The 24,230-nt window shown below is 34.4% G+C and overlaps 1 protein-coding gene across 26 annotated transcripts in view; it reads right to left on the bottom strand.

The window, feature by feature from the left end:
* Positions 1-24,230, bottom strand: part of FAM135A (family with sequence similarity 135 member A) — a 147,633-nt gene that overhangs the window by 59,454 nt on the left and 63,949 nt on the right. For 15 of the 26 annotated variants that reach the window (XM_034962313.3, XM_003809545.5, XM_014345404.4 and 12 more), the window contains 4 exons: positions 20,726-20,852; positions 19,597-19,750; positions 15,506-15,583; positions 10,656-10,705 (listed from right to left, as the gene is read on the bottom strand). In XM_034962313.3, coding sequence (XP_034818204.1) covers positions 10,656-10,705; positions 15,506-15,583; positions 19,597-19,750; positions 20,726-20,852 — 409 coding nt within the window. The remainder of the gene's footprint in view (positions 1-10,655; positions 10,706-15,505; positions 15,584-19,596; positions 19,751-20,725; positions 20,853-24,230) is intronic. The other 11 variants (XM_008961799.5, XM_055113853.2, XM_003809546.6 and 8 more) reach the window with 1 other exon arrangement.

The following is a 24,230-nucleotide window of genomic DNA, read 5'->3' as shown; positions in this document are numbered from 1 at the left end:
ACCACCAGGACCCTGGGTTACAAGCACAAAACTGGGCAGCTGTTTGGGCAGACACTGAGCTAGCTGCAGGAGTTTTTTTCATAACCCAGTGGTGCCTGGAACCCCAGCGAGACAGAACCGTTCACTCCCCTGCAAAGGAGGCTGAAGCCAGGGAGCCAGGTGGTCTCTCTCAGCGGGTCCCTCTCCCACGGAGCCCAGCAAGCTAGGAATCACTGGCTTGAAATTCTCGCTGCCAGCACAGCAGTCTGAAGCCGACTGGGGAAGATCAAGCTTGGTAGGGGAGGGGCGTCTGCCATTACTGAGGCTTTAGTAGGTGGTTTTCCACTGACAGTGCTAAGGAGGCTGGAAGGTTTAGACTGGGCAGAACTCACCACAGCGCACCGAAGCAGCTGTGGCCAGACTGCTTCTCTAGATTCCTCCTCACTGGGAAGGGCATCACTGAAGGAAGGGTAACAGCCCCAGTCAGGGGCTTACAGATAAACTCCCATCTCCCTGGGACAGAGCCCCTGGGGGAAGGGGCAGCTGTGGGTGCAGCTTCAGCGGATTTAATCATTCCTGCCTGCTGGCTCTAAAGAGAGCAGCTGATCCTGACAAAAGGGATTCTCTGAGCACAGTGCACCAGCTATGCTAAGGGACAGACTGCCTCCTCAAGTGGGTCCCTGACCCCCGTGCCTTCTGACTGGGACAGAACTCCCAACAGGGGTCGACAGACACCTCATACAAGAGAGCTCCAGGTGGTATCAGGATGGTGCGCCTCTGGGACGAAGCTACCAGAGGAAGGAGCAGGCAGCCATCTTTGCTGTTGTGCAGCCTCCACTGGTGATACCCAGGCAAACAGGGCCTGGAGTGGACCTCCAATAAACTGCAACAGAACTGCAGCAGAGGGGCCTTACTGTTAGAAGAAAAACTAACAAACAGAAAACAAAAACATCGACATCAACATAAAGGACCCCCACACAAAAACGCCATCCAAAGGCCATCAGCCTCAAGGATTAAAGGTAGATAAATCCATGAAGATGAGGAAAAACCAGTGCAAAAGTGCTGAAAATTCCAAAAACCAAAATGCCTCTTCTCCAAATGATTGCAACTCCTCTCCAGCAAGGACACAAAACTGGACGGAGAGTGAGACTGACGAATTGACAGAAGTAGGCTTCAGAAGGTGGGTAATAACAAACTCCTCTGAGCTAAAGGAGCATGACCTAACCCAATGCAAGGAAGCTAAGAACCTTGATAAAAGGTTACAGGAACTGCTAACAAGAATAACCAGTTTAGAGAGGAACATAAATGACCCAATGGAGTTGAAAAAACAACACGAGAACTTCATGAAGCATACACAAATATCAATAGCCAAATCGATGAAGCTGAAGAAAGGATATCAGAGACTGAAGATCAACTTACTGAAATAAGGCATGAAGACAAGATTAGACAAAAAAGAATTGAAAAAGGAATGAACAAAGCCTCCAAAAAATGTGGGACTATGTGAAAAGACCAAACCTACGATTGATTGGTGTACCCGAAAGTGACAGGGAGAATGGAACCAAAATGGAAAACACACTTCAGGATTTTATCCAGGAGAACTTCCCCTAACCTAGCATGACAGGCCAACATTCAAACTCAGGAAATACAGAGAACAGCACTAAAATACTCCTTGGGAAGAGCAACCCCAAGAACACATAATCTTCAGATTCTCCAAGGTTGAAATGAAGGAAAAAATGGTAAGGGCAGCCAGAGAGAAAGGTCAGGTTACCTACAAAGGGAAGCCCAGCAGAATAATAGCACAGCTCTCTGCAGAAATCCTACAAGCCAGAAGAGAGTGGGGGCCAATATTCAACATTCTCAAAAGAAAAGCATTTTCAACCCAGAATTTCATATCCAACCAAAAAGCTTCCTAAGTGAAGGAGAAATAAAATCCTTTACAGACAAGGAAATGCTGAGGGATTTTGTCACCAGGCCTGCCTCACAAGAGCTCCTGAAGGAAGCAATAAATATGTAAAGGAAAACCGGTACCAGCCACTGTAAAAACACACCAAAATATAAAGACCAATGACACTATGAAGAAACAGCATCGACTAATGGGCAAAATAACCAGCTAGTATCATGATGACAACATCAAATTAATAGATAACAATATTAACCTTAAATGTAAATAGACTAAATGCCCCAATTAAAAACACAGACTGGCAAACTGGATAAAGAGTCAAGACCCATTGGTGTGCTGTATTCAAGAGACCCATCTCATGTGCAAAGACACATATAGGCTCAAAATAAAGGGATGGAGGAATATTTACCAAGCAAGTGGAAAACAAACAAACAAACAGCAGGGGATGCAATCCTAGCCTGATAAAACAGACTGTAAACCAACAAACATAAAAAAAGACAAAGAGGGTCATTACATAATGGTAAAGGGATCAATTCAACAAGAAGAGCTAACTATCCTAAATATATATGCACCAATACAGGAGAACCCAGATTCATAAAGCAAGTTATTAGAGACCTACAAAGAGACTTAGACTCCCACACAATAATAGTAGGAGTCTTTAAAACCCCACTGTCAATATTAGACAGATCAACGAGACAGGCAATTAACAAGGATATTCAGGACTTGAATTCAGCTCTGGATCAAGTGGACCTAATAGACATCTACAGAACTCTTCACCCCAAATCAACAGAATATACATTCTTCTCAGTGCCACATAGCACTTATTCTAAAATCGATTACATAATTGGAAGTAAAAAATCCTCAGCAAATGCAAAAGAATGGAAATCATAATAAACAGTCTCTCAGACCACAGTGCAATCAAATTAGAACTCAGGATTAAGAAACTCACTCAAAGCTGCAGAACTAAGTGGAAACTGAACAACCTGCTCCTGAATGACTACTGGGTAAACAACGAAATTAAGGCAGAAATAAAGAAGTTCTTTGAAACCAATGAGAACAAAGAGACAATGTACCAGAATCTCTGGGACACAGCTAAAGCAGTGTTCACAGCTAAAGCAGTGTTAACAGGGAAATTTACAGCATTAAATGCCCACATCAGAAAGCTGAAAAGATCTAAAATGGACACTGTAACATCACAATTAAAAGAATTATAGAAGCAAGAACAAACAAATTCAAAAGCTAGCAGAAGACAAGAAATAACTAAAATCAGACCAGAACTGAAGGAGATAGAGACACGAAAAACCTTTAAGAAAATCAAGGAATCCAGGAGCTGGTTTTTTTGAAAAGATTAACAAAATAGGTAGACCACTAGCGAGACTAATAAAGAAGAAAAGAGAGAAGAATCAAATAGACACAATAAAAAATGATAAAGGGGATATCACCACTGACCCCACAGAAATACAAACTACCATCAGAGAATACTATCAACACCTCTACACAAACAAACTAGAAAATCTGGAAGAAATGGAAAAATTCCTGGACACATACAGCCTCCCAAGAGTAAACCAGGAAGATATCGAATCCCTGAATAGGCCAATAACAAGGTCTGAAATTGAGGCAGTAATTTACAGCCTACCAACCAAAAAAAGCCCAGGACCAGACAGATTCACAGCCGAATTCTACTAGAGGTACAAAGAGGGGCTAGTACCATTCCTTCTGAAACTATTCCAAACAATGGAAAAGTAGGGACTCCTGCCTAACTCATTTTATGAGGCCAGCATCATCCTGATGCCAAAACCTGGCAGAGACATAACAAAAAAAGAAAATTTCAAGTCATCTCTGATGAACATCGATGAGAAAATCCTCAATAAAATACTGGCAAACCTAATCCAGCAGCACATCAAAAAGATTATCCACCATAGTCAAGTAGCCTTCATCCCTGAGATGCAAGGCTGGTTCAACATATGCAAATCAATAAATGTAATCCATAAACCACATGATTATCTCAATAGATGCAGAAAAGGCCTTTGACAAAATTTAACATCCCTTCATGTTAAGAACTCTCAATAAAGTAGGTATTGATGGAACGTATCTCAAAATAATAAGAGCTATTTATGACAAACCCACAGCCAATATCATACTGAATGGGCAAAAGCTGGAAGCATTCCCTTTGAAAACTGGCACAAGACAAGGATGCCCTCTCTCACCCCTCCTATTCAACATAGTATTGGAAGTACTGGCCAGGGCAATCTGGCAAGAGAAAGAAATAAAACGTATTCAAATAGGAAGAGAGGAAGTCAAACTGTCCCTGTTTGCAGATGACATGATTGTCTATTTAGAAAACCCCATCATCTCAGCCCAAAATCTCCTTAAGCTGATAAGCAACTTCAGCAAAGTCTCAGGATACAAACTCAATGTGGAAATATCACAAGCATTCCTATACACCAATAATAGACAGAGAGCCAAATCATGAGTGAATTCCCATTCACAATTGCTACGAAGAGAATAAAAAACCTAGGAATCCAAATTGCAAGGGATGTGAAGGACCTCTTCAAGGAGAAATACAAACCACTGCTCAAGGAAGTAAGAGAGGACACAAACAAATGGAAAAACATTCCATGCTCATGGATAGGAAGAATCAATATTCTATCTATACCGACCAAAGTAATTTATAGATTCAATGCTATCCCCATCAAGATACTATTGACTTTCTTCACAGAATTAGAAAAAACCACTTTAAATTTCATATGGAACCAAAAAAGAGCCCGTATAGCCAAGACAATCCTAAGCAAAAAGAACAAAGCTGGAGGCATAACGCTACCAGACTTCAAACTACACTGCAAGGCTACAGTAACCAAAACAGCATAGTACTGGTAGCAAAACAGATACATAGACCAATGGAACAGAACAGAGGCCTCAGAAATATCACCACACATCTACAACCATCTGATCTTTGACAAATCTGACCAAAAAAAAAAAAAATGGGGAAAGGATTCCCTATTTAATAAATGGTGTTGGGAAAACTGGCTAGCCATATGCAGAAAACTGAAACTGTACCCCTTCCTTACACCTTATACAAAATTAACTCAGGATGGATTAAAGACTTAGATGTAAGAACTAAAACCATACAAACTCTACAAGAAAACCTAGGCAATGCCATTCAGGACACGGGCATGATGGGCAAAGACTTCATGACTAAAACACCAAAAGCAATGGGAACAAAAGCCAAAATTGACAAATGGGATCTAATTAAACTAAAGAGCTTCTGCACAGCAGAAGAAACTCTCATCAGAGTGAACAGGCAACCTACAGAATGGGAGAAAATTTTTGCAATCTATCCATCTGACAAGGGCTAATATCTAGAATCTACAAGGAACTTAAACAAATTTACCAGAAAAAAACAACCCCATTGAAAAGTGGACGAAGGATATGAACAGACACATCTCAAAAGAAGACATTTATGCGGCCAACAAACGTATGAAAAAAAGCTTATCATCACTGGTCACTAGAGAAATGTAAATCAAAACCACAATGAGATACCACCTCATGCCAGTCAGAACGGCGATCATTAAAAAGTCAGGAAACAACCAATGCTGGAGAGGATGTGCAGAAATAGAAACACTTTTACACTACTGGTGGGAGTGTAAATTAGTTCAACCATTGTGGAAGACTGTGGCAATTCCTTAAGGATATAGAACCAGAAATACCACTTGACCCAGCAATTCCATTACTGGGTTTATACCCAAAGGATTATACATCATGCTACTATAAAGATACATGCACACGTATGTTTACTGAAGCACTATTCACAACAGCAAAGACTTGGAACCAACCCAAATGCCCATCAACAATAGACTGGGTAAAGAAAATGTGGCACATATACATCATGGAATACTATGCAGCCATAAAAAAGGACAAGTTCATGTCCTTTGCAGGGATATGGATGAAGCTGGAAACCATCATTCTCAGCAAACTAACACAGGAACAGAAAACCAAACACCACATGTTCTCACTCATAAGTGGGAGCTGAACAATGAGAACACATGGACACAGGACGGGGAACATCACACACCAGGGCCTGTCGGGGGGTGAGGGGCTAGGGAAAGGATAGCATTACGAAAAATACCTAATGTAGACGACAGGTTGATGGGTGCAGCAAACCACCATAGCACGTGTATACCTATGTAACAAACCTGCACGTTCTGAACATGTATCCCATAACTTGAAGTATAATAAAAATAAAAAATAAAATAAAATATATTTCTGTGTATGTGTATGTGTGTGTGTATCCCCAAAGGCTGCTTATCACATATGATACTGTTACTCTCAGTTTATTTTTATTTCTTTTTAAATACTGCAATTCAGCAGGCTTTTCTTCCCCAACTCACACTTTCATTTACCTTGCCTAACTCAGAGAAGACGCTAAACAAAAATTAAACAAAATTAGTAAGAAGGGGAGGAATTATGATCATGTCCTATTTGCTTTTGTGACTCTAGTTACTGGTACATAGTAGCAATTCAATAAATAGTTACTAAGTGAATAAATGAGTGAATGAGAAGTACAGTCTTCAGATAAGAAAAAAACCTTCCAGAATTCACAACAAACATTTACATGTTTACAGAATTTATGGAAAGTGTTTACATTTTTATGAAAAAGAGCTCCCATAATTTATGGAAAAGGTTTATAAATACCAGAAGCTGGAATGGAAGCTAACAGTCAAGACATAATGAATAAATATTCATCGACATATGATGAATTTCCTGCTGTGTTTTTTTCCCAAGAGATGGTTTTATAAATATAGCAGAAATGAAGCTAACAAGTTTTTCATGTCTCTTTTAAGAATATGGACTTTAAAATATAAGCTGACATAAGCTGAAACTTGCATTATTATTGTCCCCAAGGAGGGTTTTAATGGAGTTTAGAAAAAGAAGAGTTGGGTAAGTATTTGAGAGTAATTAAATAGCACTGTATAAGATATGAACACTTTACTTAGCATAGTCTATACAAAAGTAGAAACAATTCTCTGGCCTTTAACCCAGGCTAATAAATAAATAAAGTACACAACTCTCTTTTTATTCTTCCTGAAAGCAAGGTTATCTAGATTCCTAGTACTTATTAATTTTATTCCCTAGGGATCATGATACCGCAGTTCTGAAAGAGAAAACTTCAGTACTCTCATTGTTGGAAAAGCATCCTTGAAGCACAGATAAATTATTTCTCTGGTTTTCATAAATCTCATGTAATAAATACCAAAATAAATAATAATATAATTCTTTTTTATATTAAAAAAGGAAATTAGAATTAAGTTTGGCAAGATCTCTTATATATATAAATGTAGGAATAAGACTTTACATTTGTGTATTTTTCTTTTCTTTTTTTAAACTTGAGACAAGGTCTCATTACTTGGCCCAGGCTGGAGTGCAGTGGCTATTCAAAGGTATGAATACAGTCTCATTTCCTGGACTCCGGCAGTACTCCCACCTCAGTCTCCTGAGTAGCTGGGACTACAGGTGTGTGTCACTGTGTCTGGCTATATTTGTGTTTTTTTCAAATCACATTATCTTATATATATATTTTCCCATAACATTCACTGATCTTGTTTGATTGCAAAACGCTGCTTTACTTAGAAAATATGGGAAAACAAAAAAAGATGAAAAAAGTTCATTTTAGTGTACCGGCTTCAAGTTTTTTTCAATTATATACATAAAGCAAAAACTAAAACAATATATAGTTTCATACAATTTTCACTGAATATAATACAGTATGAACATTTTCCTACTTCATCAAACACTTGTTTAAAACATCTTTTTTTTTTTTTTTGAGACAGAGTCTCACTCTGTCGCCCAGGCTGGAGTGCAATGGCGTGACCTTGGCTCACTGTAACCACTGCCTCCCGGGTTCAAGCAAATCTCCCTGACTCAGCCTCCCAAGTAGCTGGGATTGCAGGTGCCCGCCACCATGCCTGGCTAATTTTTGTATTTTTAGTAGAGATGTGGTTTCGCCATGTTGGCCAGACTGGTCTCCAACTCCTGACCTCAGGTGATCCGCCCGCTTCGGCTTCCCAAAGTGCTGGGATTACAGGCGTGAGCCACCGCACCCGGCCAAAAACATCATTTTCAAGGCTGTACAACTTAGATTACAAGTATCCCATAATTTGTTTAACTATTCTACCATTGGGCATTTATTAAACATTTTTACAACATTATGAATCTTCACATGAACTCTGTTTAGCTTTTGGTATACACTAAGAGGAGATGTTTTTTCTGGCTGTGGATACATACTGCCAAACTAATCCCTGAAAAAGACATACAAGGTATGAGAATTTGTATCTCACCATGTCTCAAGACGCATTATAATATGTTATAGGTTGTTGATGTTAAAGTTTATGACAACCATTTACATACTGAAATTTAAATATGTATATCTAAAAAATTTATAGCAATACATGGATACATATGTTATTTTTAAACATTTAATATAGATGCATATAAAGAAAATTCCCCTTTACAAACCTTATTCGTCACGCCACTTTTTTTCTGTATTACTGTTAAAAGCTTGGAATATATATATCCTTTCAAATATTTCATATGTAATCACATAAACACAATAAAATACACAAACAGCTTTTTAGTTTTAACATACTATATGAAATCATATTATTCATATTTTTCTTTCTTTTTTTCAATTAATATATCTTGAAGAGTTTTCAGCATGCAAACAGTATCAAGCATCATGGATTAATAAATATTTTCTGAATTAAATAATTCATGACAATTTCATAGAGATCCACCTAATGCTTTTAAATGGCTACATGGGAATTGATAATAATTAATGATGTGTGTACATTTATGAGTATTTTTGTAGAACAGATTATCAAATAAAAACTGCTGTGCAGATTTGATAATTGTGCAATATATAAGTGTTTTAAAAATACATCAATGCACTAATGTTAAAAAATACTGTGCCAATTTATACCATCACCAACAGGGTATGCAGATACTAGTTTCACTACACTCTTACAAAAAATGAAGCTCAGTAGTCACTTTTATTCTTGAAAATTTCATAGGCAAAAAAATAACCTATTAGAATCTGCATTCCCGTGGTTTCCAGTAAGAATGAGTATCATTTCAGGAGCTAAATTATTCTGCTAAGAATTTGTTATTTGTACACTGCCTCATTGTATCCTTTTTTTTTTTTTGTTTTACAAGGGTGTTGTTTTAAAATTGATACATGAGAGCATGTTATATACAGTGAGCACTGACCATTAGCCTGTTTTAAATATTGCAAATATTCTCTTCCAGTCTATCCTTTGCTTTCAAATTTATAGTATATTTTGTTACAAAGAAATTTCAAATCATCAATGTCTTATTTTGTCCCTTAGGTTTTTATTGGTCTTTAAAAAACTTATCTTTTTAAAAATTACTGAGGGAGTCATTTCATATCCCAAGATCAGATTGTTTATATTTACATATATATGTAATTTTTTTCTTCCTAATTTCTTTGGACACTTAAGTCTTCAGTCCACTTAGAACTGCTGCTATAGCATGGCATGATGTTAACTTTACCACAATATTTATAGACCCTGATGTTAATATTTTATCATATACTTAGTTATTAAACATAATAGTGACTATTTTAGGGCTGTTTAATTCCTCTGACTTGTCTTTTTATTCTTTTAGAGAAATCCTACCTTATTTCCTTTCATTTTTATTATTTTACATATATTTTAGTATCCAGTCGAGCAAGTCTTTCTACATTTGTATTATTTAAAAATTACATTATTTTAAAAAAAGTTTTTCTTAGCCATCTTTACATTTCTTGAAATGATTTTAAAAACAAGCTTAAATTTCCAGTGGGATTTTGGTTTGGACTCATTAAAATGATTGACTGGAGTAAAATTTGATATCTTTTAGTGATTATCTACAGGAGTATCATATGTATATTTATTCAAATTTTCTTTAAAAGCTCAGTGAAACACTGCAGATGATTTCATATTAACTGCACACATCTTAAGATTATTTTTAAATGTTTAATGTTCTTTTGAGCAATTATCATAAGCACATTAGTGACTTTTTTAAAGAAAATATCTTACTTGAACTGCAGAGAAAACCTCTAGGACAGTATACAAAACTGATGTATCCTGCGTATGCATAATTTTCTAAGGAGAATACCTTTTTGAACAGGTCTAGCCTTCATTCAAATTTATATCCAAAAGTATATCCAAACCAAATACATATTTTTGTTTGATTCACACCTCTGATTTCTTCCATTAATGTAGCTGACCAAGAGTGAATGCATAGTGAAACATGCATTTAAATAGTTAAAGCATTTAGTTTCTCAGAAAAAGAAAGGCAAATATATTCAATTTAATTGCAAGAGTGAACTGAAAAAACGATCTGAGAAGCAAATTGATCTACTGAAATAAAACAAATTTTTCATTTTTAAAGAGTATCATTTTACAAGTTTAAGTGATGTTTTAAAAATGTGTCCAGAAATTGAGTGAGTGAACAGAAGAAAATGTACTGTTTGATCAGTTAATTATCTTTGCTATTTCATTTATATGAAGAATAATATACTTTTTAAAAGGTAAGTTAACTTCATGCTGAAGCCAAATGAATTTTGACCAACTAAGTTGTGGTTCTACCATGATCAACCATTTTATCTTTGCATTTTAGGAACTATAAATACTTTAAGTTTTCATAGACAAAATATTTAGAATAGGAAACAGAAACCACTCAAATAACTTGATGATGTGAATTTAAAAAATCCAAGTACCTTAACTTCTTCACATAGTTCAGTAAGTCGAGCTTCTACATCCATTTCCTCTGGAAGGAGTAAAGAGTAGAGGAAATATTCCAATGTTAGATATTTAATTTATAAAAATAAAATTCCCATAAAAAACTGAAAATTAAGAATGATCTGGACTGTATTCAATGAATTAAATTTCAAGGTAACATATTTTCATAAACATATTAATTACATAGGTAATGTGATTATTAAATTCTACATTCTGATAAATATCATTTTTTATTTTTCACAAGAGTTAACACTGTCAAGGAAATATTAACTATATACATAAAGTAACTTGCACAACTGTGTCACAGAAAAGACCAACTATATAATTAGATTTTACTGTATTTCATATTTTATAATTTCCAGTACAGTTTAGTATTTTGTGTTATATATACATATGCCTTGCTTTCTTGTGTTTTACAAAAGCTATTCCTAAAATGCTCAAGTAAAATTAATTTTTATCACTGAAACATTTAAAACATACCTGGTGTGTAGGCTATTTAATAAAAATGAATGTCAAGATCCTTTAATAGTTAGTTCCTAATGCATTTATTTTTCTATAAAATATTCTTAAACTGAGGCAGATATTTGCATACAATTCTGATTTACTTAATGTATGCTATAATCATCTATAAAGAGGTGCACAAATTTACAATTAAAATGATAATATTTACCAGGAAAAACAGAAACTAACAAAATAAAAAGATTTATAAATTATTTATTTTTGGCAGGGAGGAATTACACTAATGTCTGAAATATCTTTACATACACTTAATTTTTAAGTAGAAATCAAACAGGTCTTTTAAAAGAACTGTAACAGCATAGTTATAATCATACAAAATTCCCATAATCTTGTTGTGAAAGAGTTTAATTGATCTTTCTCACACAAAGGCAAGAACACATTCTATAACATCCCTGAATTCACTCATCAGCTGACTAATTTGTAAGACAGACTGAATGTTTACTACATGATAAAAATGATAAACATTTAAATTTGTTTAAAAAAGCAATCACAATTATGTGGTAAAAACACAACCACAGTATAATTGTTAGAGTGGGGAGACGGCCAGATACGAGCAGGCAAGGGAGCCTCTGGGCAAAGAAGTCCTGAAGATGTCGCCCACTGACAGCAAAAAGGACAACGGCTATATTGGTTATACCTGGCCTTGTGGTTGGGCTCCTGCGACCCTGAAGCATGTACACTCCTCCAATAACTCACCCTAGAGTGGTCTTTTGCTCATTATAATAGTAAAAAACACATCCCTAGGTGGAGATTTTAAATGCTAACGAGACAAGCAACATGTGTACTAGCATGTACAACTACAGAGCATGTATGCCCAAGGGGATCACCTAAAACATGACTGCAAGTGACACCTCCTCATGCCCTTTCATGAATAATCATGTATTCTTCATAGAGTTCCCCAGCACTGGCTGCTGCTAGCTCACTCTCTCCAGAAGCTTGCTCTGCTTTATCTTTCAGAGTATACTACTGTCTCTTTAAATAAATTCTGCTGCTTAACCCTTGCTGCGTGTCTCTTGGCTGAATTCTTCCTTCACCAAGAATCAAGGACACTGTACCCCTCCCGGTAACATAAACAACAAATACTCTGTTGTTAACTAAAAATCAATGGAACACATGTATTTCATAACTCACAAAATATACAAGTAAAATTGTATTTAGATATTGATATATACCAAAAAATAGATCACTAATTTGGCCAACTTGTTGGTAACTAAAGAAATTTGCAATGATTTCACAAATCATTTCACTGTTAGATAAACCAGTGGCTTCTAATATTGGGCTTTCCAAAACTAAAAAACCAGCAACAGACTCTGCATTAAAACCACCACTCCCATAGGCCAACATCTGTTTTCACATTACTCATGATCTTTTCCTGTGACAGAAAAAAAATCAGTAAAGTTAGTCTTAGAAATTACATATTCTACCTCTGATTTTTAAAAATTAGAAAATAAGGTTTTGAGAGTTGTGACACATTTTTCTAATGTTTACATAGAAGAAACTAACTGCATAAATGGGTATGTTTGCATTATAGCTACTGAGAGCTACTTCAATGCAAACAGTATCTTAAAGAATGTTTAAAAGCATAATTTAACTCTAAAATCTTAGAACTGAAAATAATTTTGAAATCACTTAGATTTTTAAGGGAGTTTAAAATCCTATTTTAATTATTTTTTCTTTTTAAAGTGACATATATAACAGACCCTTGAGCAACATAGGTTTGATCTACGCAGGTGCACTTATACACAAGTATTTTTCAATAAATATTTTGGAAAGAATATGAAACTTGCAAACTATGTAGCCTAGAAATATTGAAAAAATTAAGAAAGATGAATATGTCACGATTGCATAAAAACATGTAGATACTAGTCTTTTTATGTATTAATCAACTGTTTATGTTATCTGTAAGGCTTTCAGTGAATAGTAGGCCATTAGTTGGTAAGTACTGGAGGAGTCAAAAGTTACAGGTATATTTTTAACTGTACAGGGGTCAGTGCCCCAGTTCCGGTGTTATTCAAGGGTATACTGTATATCCATTTATACAGTTTTATAGAAATGTATAAATGTGATGATTATCATATATTTCTGGGGGGGGGCTTGGCTCTTATTACTAATCCAAGGTTACAGTCTAGAGCATATCCTTCCATATTTTTCAAATAAACATATACACATATGAGTTTTGGAGTCACTGTTTTATAAAAATAGGATTGTATTTTGCACAATTTTTTGCATCTTGCTTTTTTTCTCTCAGCATTACCCCACAGTATTCTGGTACCTAGCACTAAAGCATTTTTTAAGATGACTACACAGTATTCCTTGATGTGGGTGCATCATGATATATTCTGTATTCCACTCTTTGCCCAAATAATGGGCATTGATCTTTGTTTATACTGTTTTGCCACTAAGAACAATACTGCAATAAACATGCTTGTACCTGTATCTTTACATACTACCTAGTATGCTATTTCTATGATACAGGTGAACAGAAGTGGGGATGCTAGGTCAAAGGGTACATGTATCTAATATTTATTTTCTAAATCTATCCATTCATTCAACAAATATTTATAACACAGCTCAGACAACGGCAATACAATGTTAGGTTCAAGGATAAAAGATATCTCAACAAAAGTGTTAACTAACTTCATTATGTTTTAGTTTTGAAAATTAAGTATTTTTCTACTCAACCAAGATCTGGCCCATTTTTAAAAAATAGATCTTATTACATTAAACTGCATTCTGTAAAATTATTTAGAATGCTCACATGTAAACTGATAGGCTGGCAATAAAATAGTTTAAATTAGAAGTATATTTTAATTGCTAAAAAATGCTAAAATGTCATAAATGGCCACAGTTTCATACTATGAATTCTTTAATTTTACAGTAACTTTATATAAGAATATAATACTATGTTCCAGAAAGAATGACAATAAATTTTCAACTCTTCTTTTTCCTTCCTGACAAGAAAATCAGTTTCCCTTAACAGTCTTAGTGAAAATTAACACAACTCAAATATTTCTGAGTTAGTTTTCACCTGAGAAATGTTGAGATAGATTTTGGCTTTTTAACTTCCTTCATTTCATACCTCTGAAAATTGGGAAATAAATACTTATTTTATTTCACTTTTTGATTCCTACAGCTTTTCATAATTTTTTTAAAAATTGTGATGGTTTACTGAACGCAAAGTGAAAACTTTCAATATACTCATAGATAATAAATTATGGCTATTCAAGAAAAGTCTAACATATATATGAAAATGTATAATAAAATAATGAGATCAGAACATTTCCTTTACCATGTATAACATATCCAGAGAGTGGTGATTTGATGTTATTTTGCTTTTTAAATGTAGAATAACAAAAAATAAATGCAAATTGACTAAAACAAACAAACAAACATACAACACAACCCAGATCCTGATAGGATATTTCTCTTCTCTATTTCTTTTTTTAAAGCTTTTTTTTTTTTTTTTTTTTGAGATGGGAGTCTGACTCTCTTGCCCAGGCTGGAGTGCAGTGGCACGATCTTGGCTCACTGCAACCTTCACTTTCTGGGTTCAAGCAATTCTCCTGCCTCAGCCTCCCATCTCTTCTCTATTTCTGCAGTGCAGAAAACTAGGTTTAGTTTTTTTTGAGGCAGAGTTTCACTTTTGTTGCCTAGGCTGGAGTGCAATGGCACGATCTCGGCTCACTGCAATCTCCACTGCCCAGGTTTAAGCAATTCCCCTGCCTCAGCCTCCGAGTAGCTGGGATTACAGACATGCGCCACCACACCCGGCTAATTTTGTATTTTTAGTAGAGACGTGGTTTCATTATGTTGGTCAGGCTAGTCTCCAACTTCTGACCTCAGGTGATCTGCCCACCTTGGCTTCCCAAAGTGCTGGGATTACAGGCGTGAGTCACCGCACCCGGCCTGGTTTAGTTTTAAAATCACATTTCATTATCACTAGGCCTAGCCAAAGATAAAATAACTGAGCAAATTTAAGGCGATGTCATTAAACCAACAAATTGTAGTAATAATCATGGTTTTGAAAAAGTGCTCTTCATAGAAACTTTAAAAAACATATGAAAAAAGCCAGAGAGTTTTGCATTTACCATTTCCAGATTTAAGTAAAAACTTCAATATTACAAATTAATTAGGAAATTAACCAAAATTTATCTACAAACCAAATTGATTTTAAAGGTAAGTTCTTCAGAATGGTGGAAACATACCACATTATTAAATATATATTTATGAAATCTGATGCTAATTTAAAGCAAAATTTCATACTAATTAATTAAAAGGGATCATTTACTTAAGCTATTTGTAAACGTACCTAGATGGTTGTCTTTCTGTGTTCGTAGCTGTTTTCTTCTGAGAAGACGCTCATATAGGAGCTGCATGTTGGCCTTGGCTAGTCATAAGGATTGCACACAGCACTAGTTACTATACTCCTTTCACAACAAAACTTACTAGAATTTTCCAACTTGTTAATAATAGACTTAGTGTTGATCTGATAGTGCAGTTAGTTAATTAGCTTATCAAAATTACAAATGATGTACATTCAAGTATATATTTCTTTGGTTTTTTAATTTAAATGTATGTGCCACTCAACATTTCATAATCCAATATGTCTTAATTAATTAAACTCAGAATTTTAGGTTGGCAGGGATCTCAGAGTTAACTCCCTGCTGTTACAAGTGTAGATATTGGGGTTCATATAGGCTATGTGACTTGCCCAAACCTAATTCCAGAACTCCTGACTCTCATGTTCAGTAAGAGCTCCTTGCACCAAACCAATATTTAATTATATGTCATCAGAAAATGTACATCATTCATCTAGGAGAAAAGAGAAAGGCAAAAAAGCAGAAAGGAACTCAAGGCATTATTTTAAAAGAGGGAACATATTTTAGGAAAGTTTTCAAAGCATAGTCAAGTTTAAGAAGTTTAAACATATGCTTATTTGAAAACTCAATGAAAGTGGTAAGTAATAGAAGGAAATATTCTTTAATCAAGAACTACTCTGTATCCACTTATTAAAACTGGTGAATATAGCGGTGTTTGGTCAATAGTACATTATAGAAATATATTAGTGTTCACAATTTTATTTTGCTAGAATAAAAATAAAAGACATTGATAGTTTAGAATATGTAACAAATACTTTTATTTTTAAGTTAATAGTATTTTTAGATGTTTTCTTACAAGATGCATTCAAGAATAAACTAAAATTCACAATAAAGAGAAAGGAAAATAAAAACCGTAAAGTTTAAGAACACCACAATATATTACCAATATTTACTGAAGATGAATCTTGATTTTAAAAATCCCTAGGAAACTGTTAAGCTTTATGTTGATGCCTATACTTTTTCAAGTAACAATGAAAACTGTATTGTGCTATTTCATTCATTCATTTGAGAAATATATTTTAAGTAAGTCTATGTGTAAGGTACTAGTAATTTTATTTCTATCATATACTTATTTAAAACTGAAGTCTGGGTTTGCTTTAGAATTTTATTTTCTGATAAAATATTTTAAGCAAATAATTTGGAATAAAGTTGACATTCATTCTGTAATTAACTTCTGAAATTAAATATAAGGGCACTTTTATTACGATACTTTCTATATTACATCTATAAGCCCAAAGTAATATACATGACATAAAAGCCATCCTCACCAGAGAAAAAGTTGAAAATCTTATGAATACATGATCATGCTGAAGCTAGACTAATTAATAATAATTGCTAACACTGTCTAACCCCAACACCCAGACTGTGGACTGGTACTTGTCTGTGGCCTGTTAGGAACTGGACTGCACAGCAGGAGGTGAGCAGCAGGCGAGCAAGCACTGCTTCCTGAGCTCTGCCTCCTGTGGGATCAGCAGTGGCATTAGATTCTCATAGGAGCGTGAACACTATTGCGAACTGTGCGTGTGAGGGATCTAGGTTGCATGCTCCTTATGAGAATCTAACTAATGCCTCATGATCTGAGGTGGAATAGTTTCATCCCAAAACAATCCCTTCCCCCAATCCGTGGAAAAATTGTCTTCCAAGAAACTGGTCCCTGGTGCCAAAAAGGTTGGGGACTGCTGGTCTAAGCTATTTAAAATAAATATTTGCCTTTAAAAGGAGAAATGTTTTTATTTAATTACTAATTATAAATTTTACCAATAAACATACTACCTTTTAGAGAGGATTTTTTTCTAAGTTAAAATGTGGTTCATATGTTTTTCTTTGTAAATATTACATGTTAAATCTACTTTAATATTACATGCAGATGGATATCTTCCTTATACAGGTAATTTATAAGCCCATCTCATATATTGAAGCCCCATTTTGCTGGGTGAATTTCTCCTTCCCATCCCAATGCTGAGCTGATTTCTTAATACTGTTGCTGTGAGAGGAGAGGGAACAGGAGAAGTCAAAGTTCTTTAAAGGCAGGGACCTATTCTTTCCTCAGCACCTAGCACAGTAACTGACACAGGGGGTGCTCATTAAAAGCCCAAGGGAAGTACACTGTTAAGAAGTATTGTTCCTAGAGATCCTTTACACCCTTTTTCTTTTGGATAATCTCACCTTTGCTTCCTGACACATGTACCACATCTGATTCCCTTCAATCTTCTTACCATGTGAATGGAAACCACTTTGTGTTTGTAGGCTCAAAGTAAGTAAGTGACAGAAACGGTTCCAAATGTGCACTCTTGAACATAAGATAATGCCACCTTGAAACTACTGTAGTATTCCACATCAAAGCTATTAACACATGTTTTTGGGTTTTTTTGTAGAAATGACATTACACATGGATTTTAAGCTTTACATCACTACTTTTCATCACACTGTTTTTCAGGCACATGATTCTGTCCTTCATTAATATGGTAGTATAATAGTTTTGTGGTCTGGTCATTAAAACTAACTAAAATTTGTTTTTGATTTCCAAACCACCAATAAAGATATTTGAAACATAACTTTCCATTAATTGAGGATAAGTGACAGCCTAAATTAGCTCTATGTAAATGATTCATTTTCAAAAGAGAAGATTTTTAAAAATTTACATTTGAGGTAGTAGCCTTCTATAGAATTTTCCTAAGGGAAACAGGAATTCTAAGAACATAAAGTAGCAAGGAAAATAGACACTGTTTCAGAGAATAATGATCAGAAGACTGTCTTTTCCACACCACCATTTTTGTTTTGAGAATGAATACATGGTCAAAAAAGAATAAACACATTTTCCTATTGCTTGTGTATCTATGAAACCATTAGGATTACTGAATCAAGAATTCTAAACAGTCAATTTAGTGATATCTATGTCTAGTCAAGAAAGTGTGAGTTGAACTGACTGAATAGTGGACTTAATTAATTAATTAAATGCACTTGAGTAGTTGCTGATAGTGGCACAATAGCCAGCATTTTCTCACAGCTGAATTTAAGTGGGGTAGAAATTCTTACACTTTCTTGCAATTCCTCTGTAATCCGATACAAGTTTTTAAGTAGTCTGATAAGTCTCAAACCCAAGAACTATGTTCAGGAACAGTGACTACTTTAGGGAGTGGACTAATATTGTTAAAAGACTGAAATCCTTGAGGAACAAAGGAATAAAGTAAGAATACTGATTCAATAAATTTTAAAAGGCAATTTATGATTTATTAAAAAACAATTATAAAACAATATATTCTAAAGAAATTAAAATATATTTTTATAAGCTATTAGCCAATATTTGAAAATAAAAGCTAATAAAACTGACATAAAAAGTCTGAATAAGAACTTATTTTGCCAATCCCAATAATTTATCTTCTGTGAAATAATGTATGTAAAAGCATTTTGCAAGCTACAAATGGCATACAAAATCAAGGCAATATGATTTTTTATTATGCACTACAAATATATACAGGTATTACTTTTGAATGAAACCTGAAGTTTGATTTTTTAAAACAATTTCAATGATTTTTAAAATGTTAAAATACTAAGTAATGTTATTATTCCCTGAAACAATATAAAAGGAATTTGAGATCTGAGATAACTATTATAAAATCAAATGTAAACAAAAATGCCCTAAGTACCTACAATCTGATTAGACTGTAAAATATTTGGAAGTATGGCTTTAATTTACCTTCCTATGATTCTGCAGATAATTACATTTGCTTTCTAACATGTTTTTGGGTTATATTTTAAGAGGAACAGATTACTGACATGTTTTTTTAAAAGACTCATTTCACATTTAGCACCAAGAAGTTATTTTTTAGTATTCTGAAAAACACTTTTAAATTGCAAAAAGTGATTATCAAGGTAGAAAAAGATGGAATTGATAGAGAAGTGAAGCACACAAACACTGTAGTTTTAGTATAGAAAAACTATGGCAAAGCTGATAGCTAGCAATATAAGACTGAAGAGAATGATTTGAACTGTAGAATAAGTCTCACTACTTTTAACATACCCAGTTCTAGTTTCTGACAAGAAGGAATCTCTTCTGTTACTGTAATGAAGTAGCTGTGCAATCCCTTGAAGGCTAGCAGCAAAGTGGCACAAAGTGTATAATGAAAACGATACGCATGATGCAGGAAGGAGTCTGCAATGATGAAGCTACAACCCTAAACAAAAAACAGATGTAGGATACAGAGTGTCAGTAATACAAAATGTTACATGTGAAACTTGGAAAAATAAAGAAAAAATACTTAACCATCTGTCAACTAAATTTATTCTAATACATATAAAAAATGTGGTAATATTTGAGAGTTGTTTATACAATAAATTTAAACATGAAATGTGGCCCTAGTAATTTCTGTTACAGTGGGTTTTTATAACAAGTAGATTAAATTATTATTTTTGATAGCATGGTATTTATATAACATTTAGACTGAAGGACAGACATTCAGCTTTTATAGTATGTCCCCTTTTCTTTTATAATAATAGCTGTACTTGTACCACTCTTTTTTTTTTTTTTTAATTTTCTTTTTTTTAGATATAGGGTCTCAGTTTGTCACCCAGGCTGGAGTGAAGTGACATGATTGCAGCTCACTGCAGCCTCAACCTTCTGTGCTCAAGCGATTCACCTGCCTCAGGCTCCCTAGCAGTTGGGACTACAGACATGTGCCACCATTATTTTTTGTAGAGGTGGGGTCTTGCTATGTTGCTCAGGCTGGTATCAAACTCTTGGCCTCAAGCAATCCTCCAGGCTAAGCCTTCCAAAGTGTTGGGATTACAGGCGTGAGCCACAACGCCTGGCCTGCGCTACTCTACGCTGGGTCTCAGCTCTGTCAATTGTTCTTTAAAGGCTCCTTTGGAATGATTCTACCAGTTGTTGGACCAAGGGGTGACAGTAACAAGTTAAAGGGCACAGGCTGTCACAGATGTCTATCCACTAAATCTGGTAACATTTTGAAGTATCATGTTAGTTTTCATAACAGACAATTAGAACCAAACAATTTTTAAGATCATATTTAATTAGATCTATAAGTTGCTGAGCTGAAATAATTTAAAAAAGAAATATAACATTCACAGATAAAATTGTTAAAAACAATTCTTTTAAAATAAGGAGAAGATTTATAAACATATTCAGTTCTTACATCTGGTGATAACTGTTTTGTGTAGTTAATACCAAAGACCACACTTTCAAGAGTAGGAATCACGGAATCTTTGTTTTGTGCTGGTGCATTTCTATTTAACCAAGTTGTCTTCACAGGGCGAGGAAAGCTGGAGGAAGAAGTATTATATTATTACTGTCATAAGAGTCTATTTGAATGTAAGTTAAATATTTACAAAGGAAAATCTTACAGGAATAGAACAGCAAGGGTTTTGCAAGTTTATAAGTTCAAAAGTACTCCTAAAGTAATTTTAAAAAATAATTTGAATAATCATGAAAAAATAAAATGAATGTTAAAAAATTAGGGCTAGATGTTTGACATTGCTTGCTATAATTAGACTTCTGGAAGTCTCAAAGAACATCAAAGATAAAACATGGTGGGATTTAGAGTAGCTAAACAACAAATGAAAGCCAAGCTTGAATTTGGAAATCCTGATGTCAGAACTGGTTACCAAATTTACAATGTTAACACTTAATGAAATATGAATGCTATTCCCAGAAATAAAGAGCTCCCATGTAAATGTAGAAAAAGAAAAATTACTAAATCTACCTGATGCCTCTATTTCTCAAAAATAAATTTCTTTCCCTTAATTCTCTTTACTAAAAGGCTATAAGCTCTATTAAAATAATTTTTATTATTCAAGTCCCTAGCAGCTAGAACTACAGTCATGTGCCACCATGCTTGGCTAATTTTTATTTTTTGTAGAGGTGAGGTCTTGCTGTGTTGCTTAGGCTAGTCTCAAACTCCTGGCCTCAAGCAATCCTCCAGCCTCCAGCTTCAAGGCACCATCAATTGCATACTATATGAATTACTTCTGCTAGTATTAACATTTATATTCCATAGAGGAAGAAGCATATTTCTGTTAAACTGTTGAAAAATCATACACAATTATATTTGAGATAAAGTAGGCCAAAGCATTTGAACTGTTCGATAGTTTGGCAAAAGGGAAAAGACAGAAAAGAAAAATAATGTTGCCATAAGCAGAGTGCAGGTTTTGCTTGCAAAATCCATTTGCTTTGCAAAAGTAAAATGTCTATATCCCAGCAAAGGGAGTCTCAAATAAGCGGTAAATTCCACTTCATACAATGTGTTTTTCAGAATTGTCATAAAAGTTGTACTTAAAAAATTCAAATATAAGAAACAGTTCAAATAAAAAGCAAGCAAAGAAAGAAATCCTAAGCCACTTACTTTAAGTAACTGATATAACGTCTATAGATTGCATTGACCATAAAAATTGTTTTAAATAAAAATGAAAATTTAAAAGATAATGTTATAAATTAAAAAATTTTCAATGATTGGAGGATAAAAAAACCCACCAATAATAAAACTTCAGGAAAAACCTGTTGAAGAATATAGAGTAGGAAATGTTACCCTTAGACATGACCCCTTTATCAGCACACTACCAGCAAAAAGCTTCCCCTTCCCCTTTCCTTGCTTTCCTTTTCCGACCTTTCATTTAGAGGTAGAGAAAGGCTGGTAAAGATGCTGCTGCTTTCACAGCGAAGTTCTAGCAGCAAGAGTGTTAGATATAAGGGCCCATGGCAGCTAGATAAAGAACAGCAACCTCAGCTGTTACAGGCATATTGTTTTCTTTTCTAGTCACTAACCAGAGCCAACAGTTAATCCTCCTGGCTGCTGATTCTGAGCCAAAAATTTCTTCTTCCAGTAAATGGTCTCTAGGAGATGAGCTGCCCCTTTCTCCTATTAGTCTGTGGCAAAAATTGCTGCATTGCAAGAGGAAGCACATATTTAACTCACTACGATGGTGATGTGAATATCTACTCTGTTTAATTAGGGCCTTAAAAACCAACATTAATAACCTGAGCTAACCTCCTATGAATTGTTTGTGCATTTTGCCGGAAAGAAACACAGCTAGTTTTATGAAGATAATCTTGGTAAATCTTAAAAAGAAATAGTTAAAACAATTTAATTAGGGGTTCTTCTTAAAACTACAAAAAGAAGAGATTTAGAAAACTAGAGTAATACATTTTATAAACAGATAAACATTTAGCATTAAAACCAAACACAAAATCATATAAAAGCAATACTGTATATTATTTAAAAGTTATATTTCAAAAAACACACTTTGTTAGAAAAGTTTCATTCACACATTCTATTTCAGAAAGTCTTCCAAAAAAATTTTAAGTTTATAATAAAATTATGTATGTAATAAAAAAACACCTTCCTGTTTATAAAAGCTATAATAACTTAGCACAACCTCTCAAAGGCCTAGGAGGTAAGAAAAAGACAGCGAAACTACCAGTTACAGATCTTTCTATAGAATAAAGAAGGCAAAACAAGTCATCAGGAGAAATATATGTCTTCCTGGCCTGGTGCTCTAAAAGGAACTAGGTCAAGGTGATCTACATGTAAGAGATGAGAGAGCAACAGAATGAAAGACGTTTTCAATTAGTTTTTAAAACAATGTAAAGATATGCCATAGGAGGTTATTACCTGTGGTCAATATGTTAAATTGTGTTGGGCTTCCATAAATTCTGAGGGTAATTTTGCAAAATGATTTACTTAGTTTTCTGATAAATCAGTTTACCGTCATATCCCTTAAGCATCATCCCAATATCATTTGTCAGAATCAGATGTACATCAGAAATTGTAGATAGTTTAGAAATCAAATAAAATTGGAGACTTTCATATAATTTACTGATTTGAAGCATCCATCTGCTGCCCATACTACAAGGATGATGTTGTAAAAACTGAAGACCTTGCATTGTATTTTTACTTTAATGAAAGAAATCTGTCTACCCATGGAAGTGAACAGAAAAAAATAATTATCTCAATGCATTTATTATGATCCAGAATATTATATACCTTTGAACTAATGGTACATGATATAGTTTTAAAAGGCTGAGTAAAAATTCATAAAATTGGTTAATGACTTGGAAAGCAAGTATCACTGTATGATGTACAGTTAAGAAGATAAAATTAGCCTATCTGGATAACAGGCAAAGAAAAAATAAGAAAAAATTCACATACTTTTCCAGAGTCATTATAGTTTAACATTGCACAAAACATAGGTACAGAATAAACAATGTTGTGTGGTTATTTCCAGATGGTATTTTTTCTTTGTTAACTTATTTGGGATTGACAAAGATGGCTTCATATTTCTGTAATAAAAAAGTTATCAAGCCAATGTTCCCATACTCTTGAATTTTATTATAAATTTTAAAAGTCCTTATTATTTCAGTTATCTTTAGCAAAGTACACGCTTTCACTATAAAAATTAAAAAATGCTACATTAATAAGGCTCTCATGTTGAATTGTAATCCTCAATGTTGGAATGGGGCCTGGTGGGAGGTGATTAGATCAGGGGGACAGATTTCTCATGAATGGTTTAGTACCATTCCTCTTGATACTGTCCTCATGATAGTGAGTGAGTTCTCATGAGATCTAGTTATTTAAAAGTGTGTAGCAACTCCTCCTGACTCTTTTGCCCCTGCTCTGGCCATGTGAGATGCCTACTCCCCCTTTG

The sequence above is a fragment of the Pan paniscus genome, chromosome 5 (genome assembly GCF_029289425.2).
Source record: "Pan paniscus chromosome 5, NHGRI_mPanPan1-v2.0_pri, whole genome shotgun sequence".
Classification (NCBI taxonomy): Eukaryota; Metazoa; Chordata; class Mammalia; order Primates; family Hominidae; genus Pan; species Pan paniscus.
Note: the sequence above shows the minus strand (reverse complement) of the source record. Positions and strands in the feature narration are given on the sequence as shown.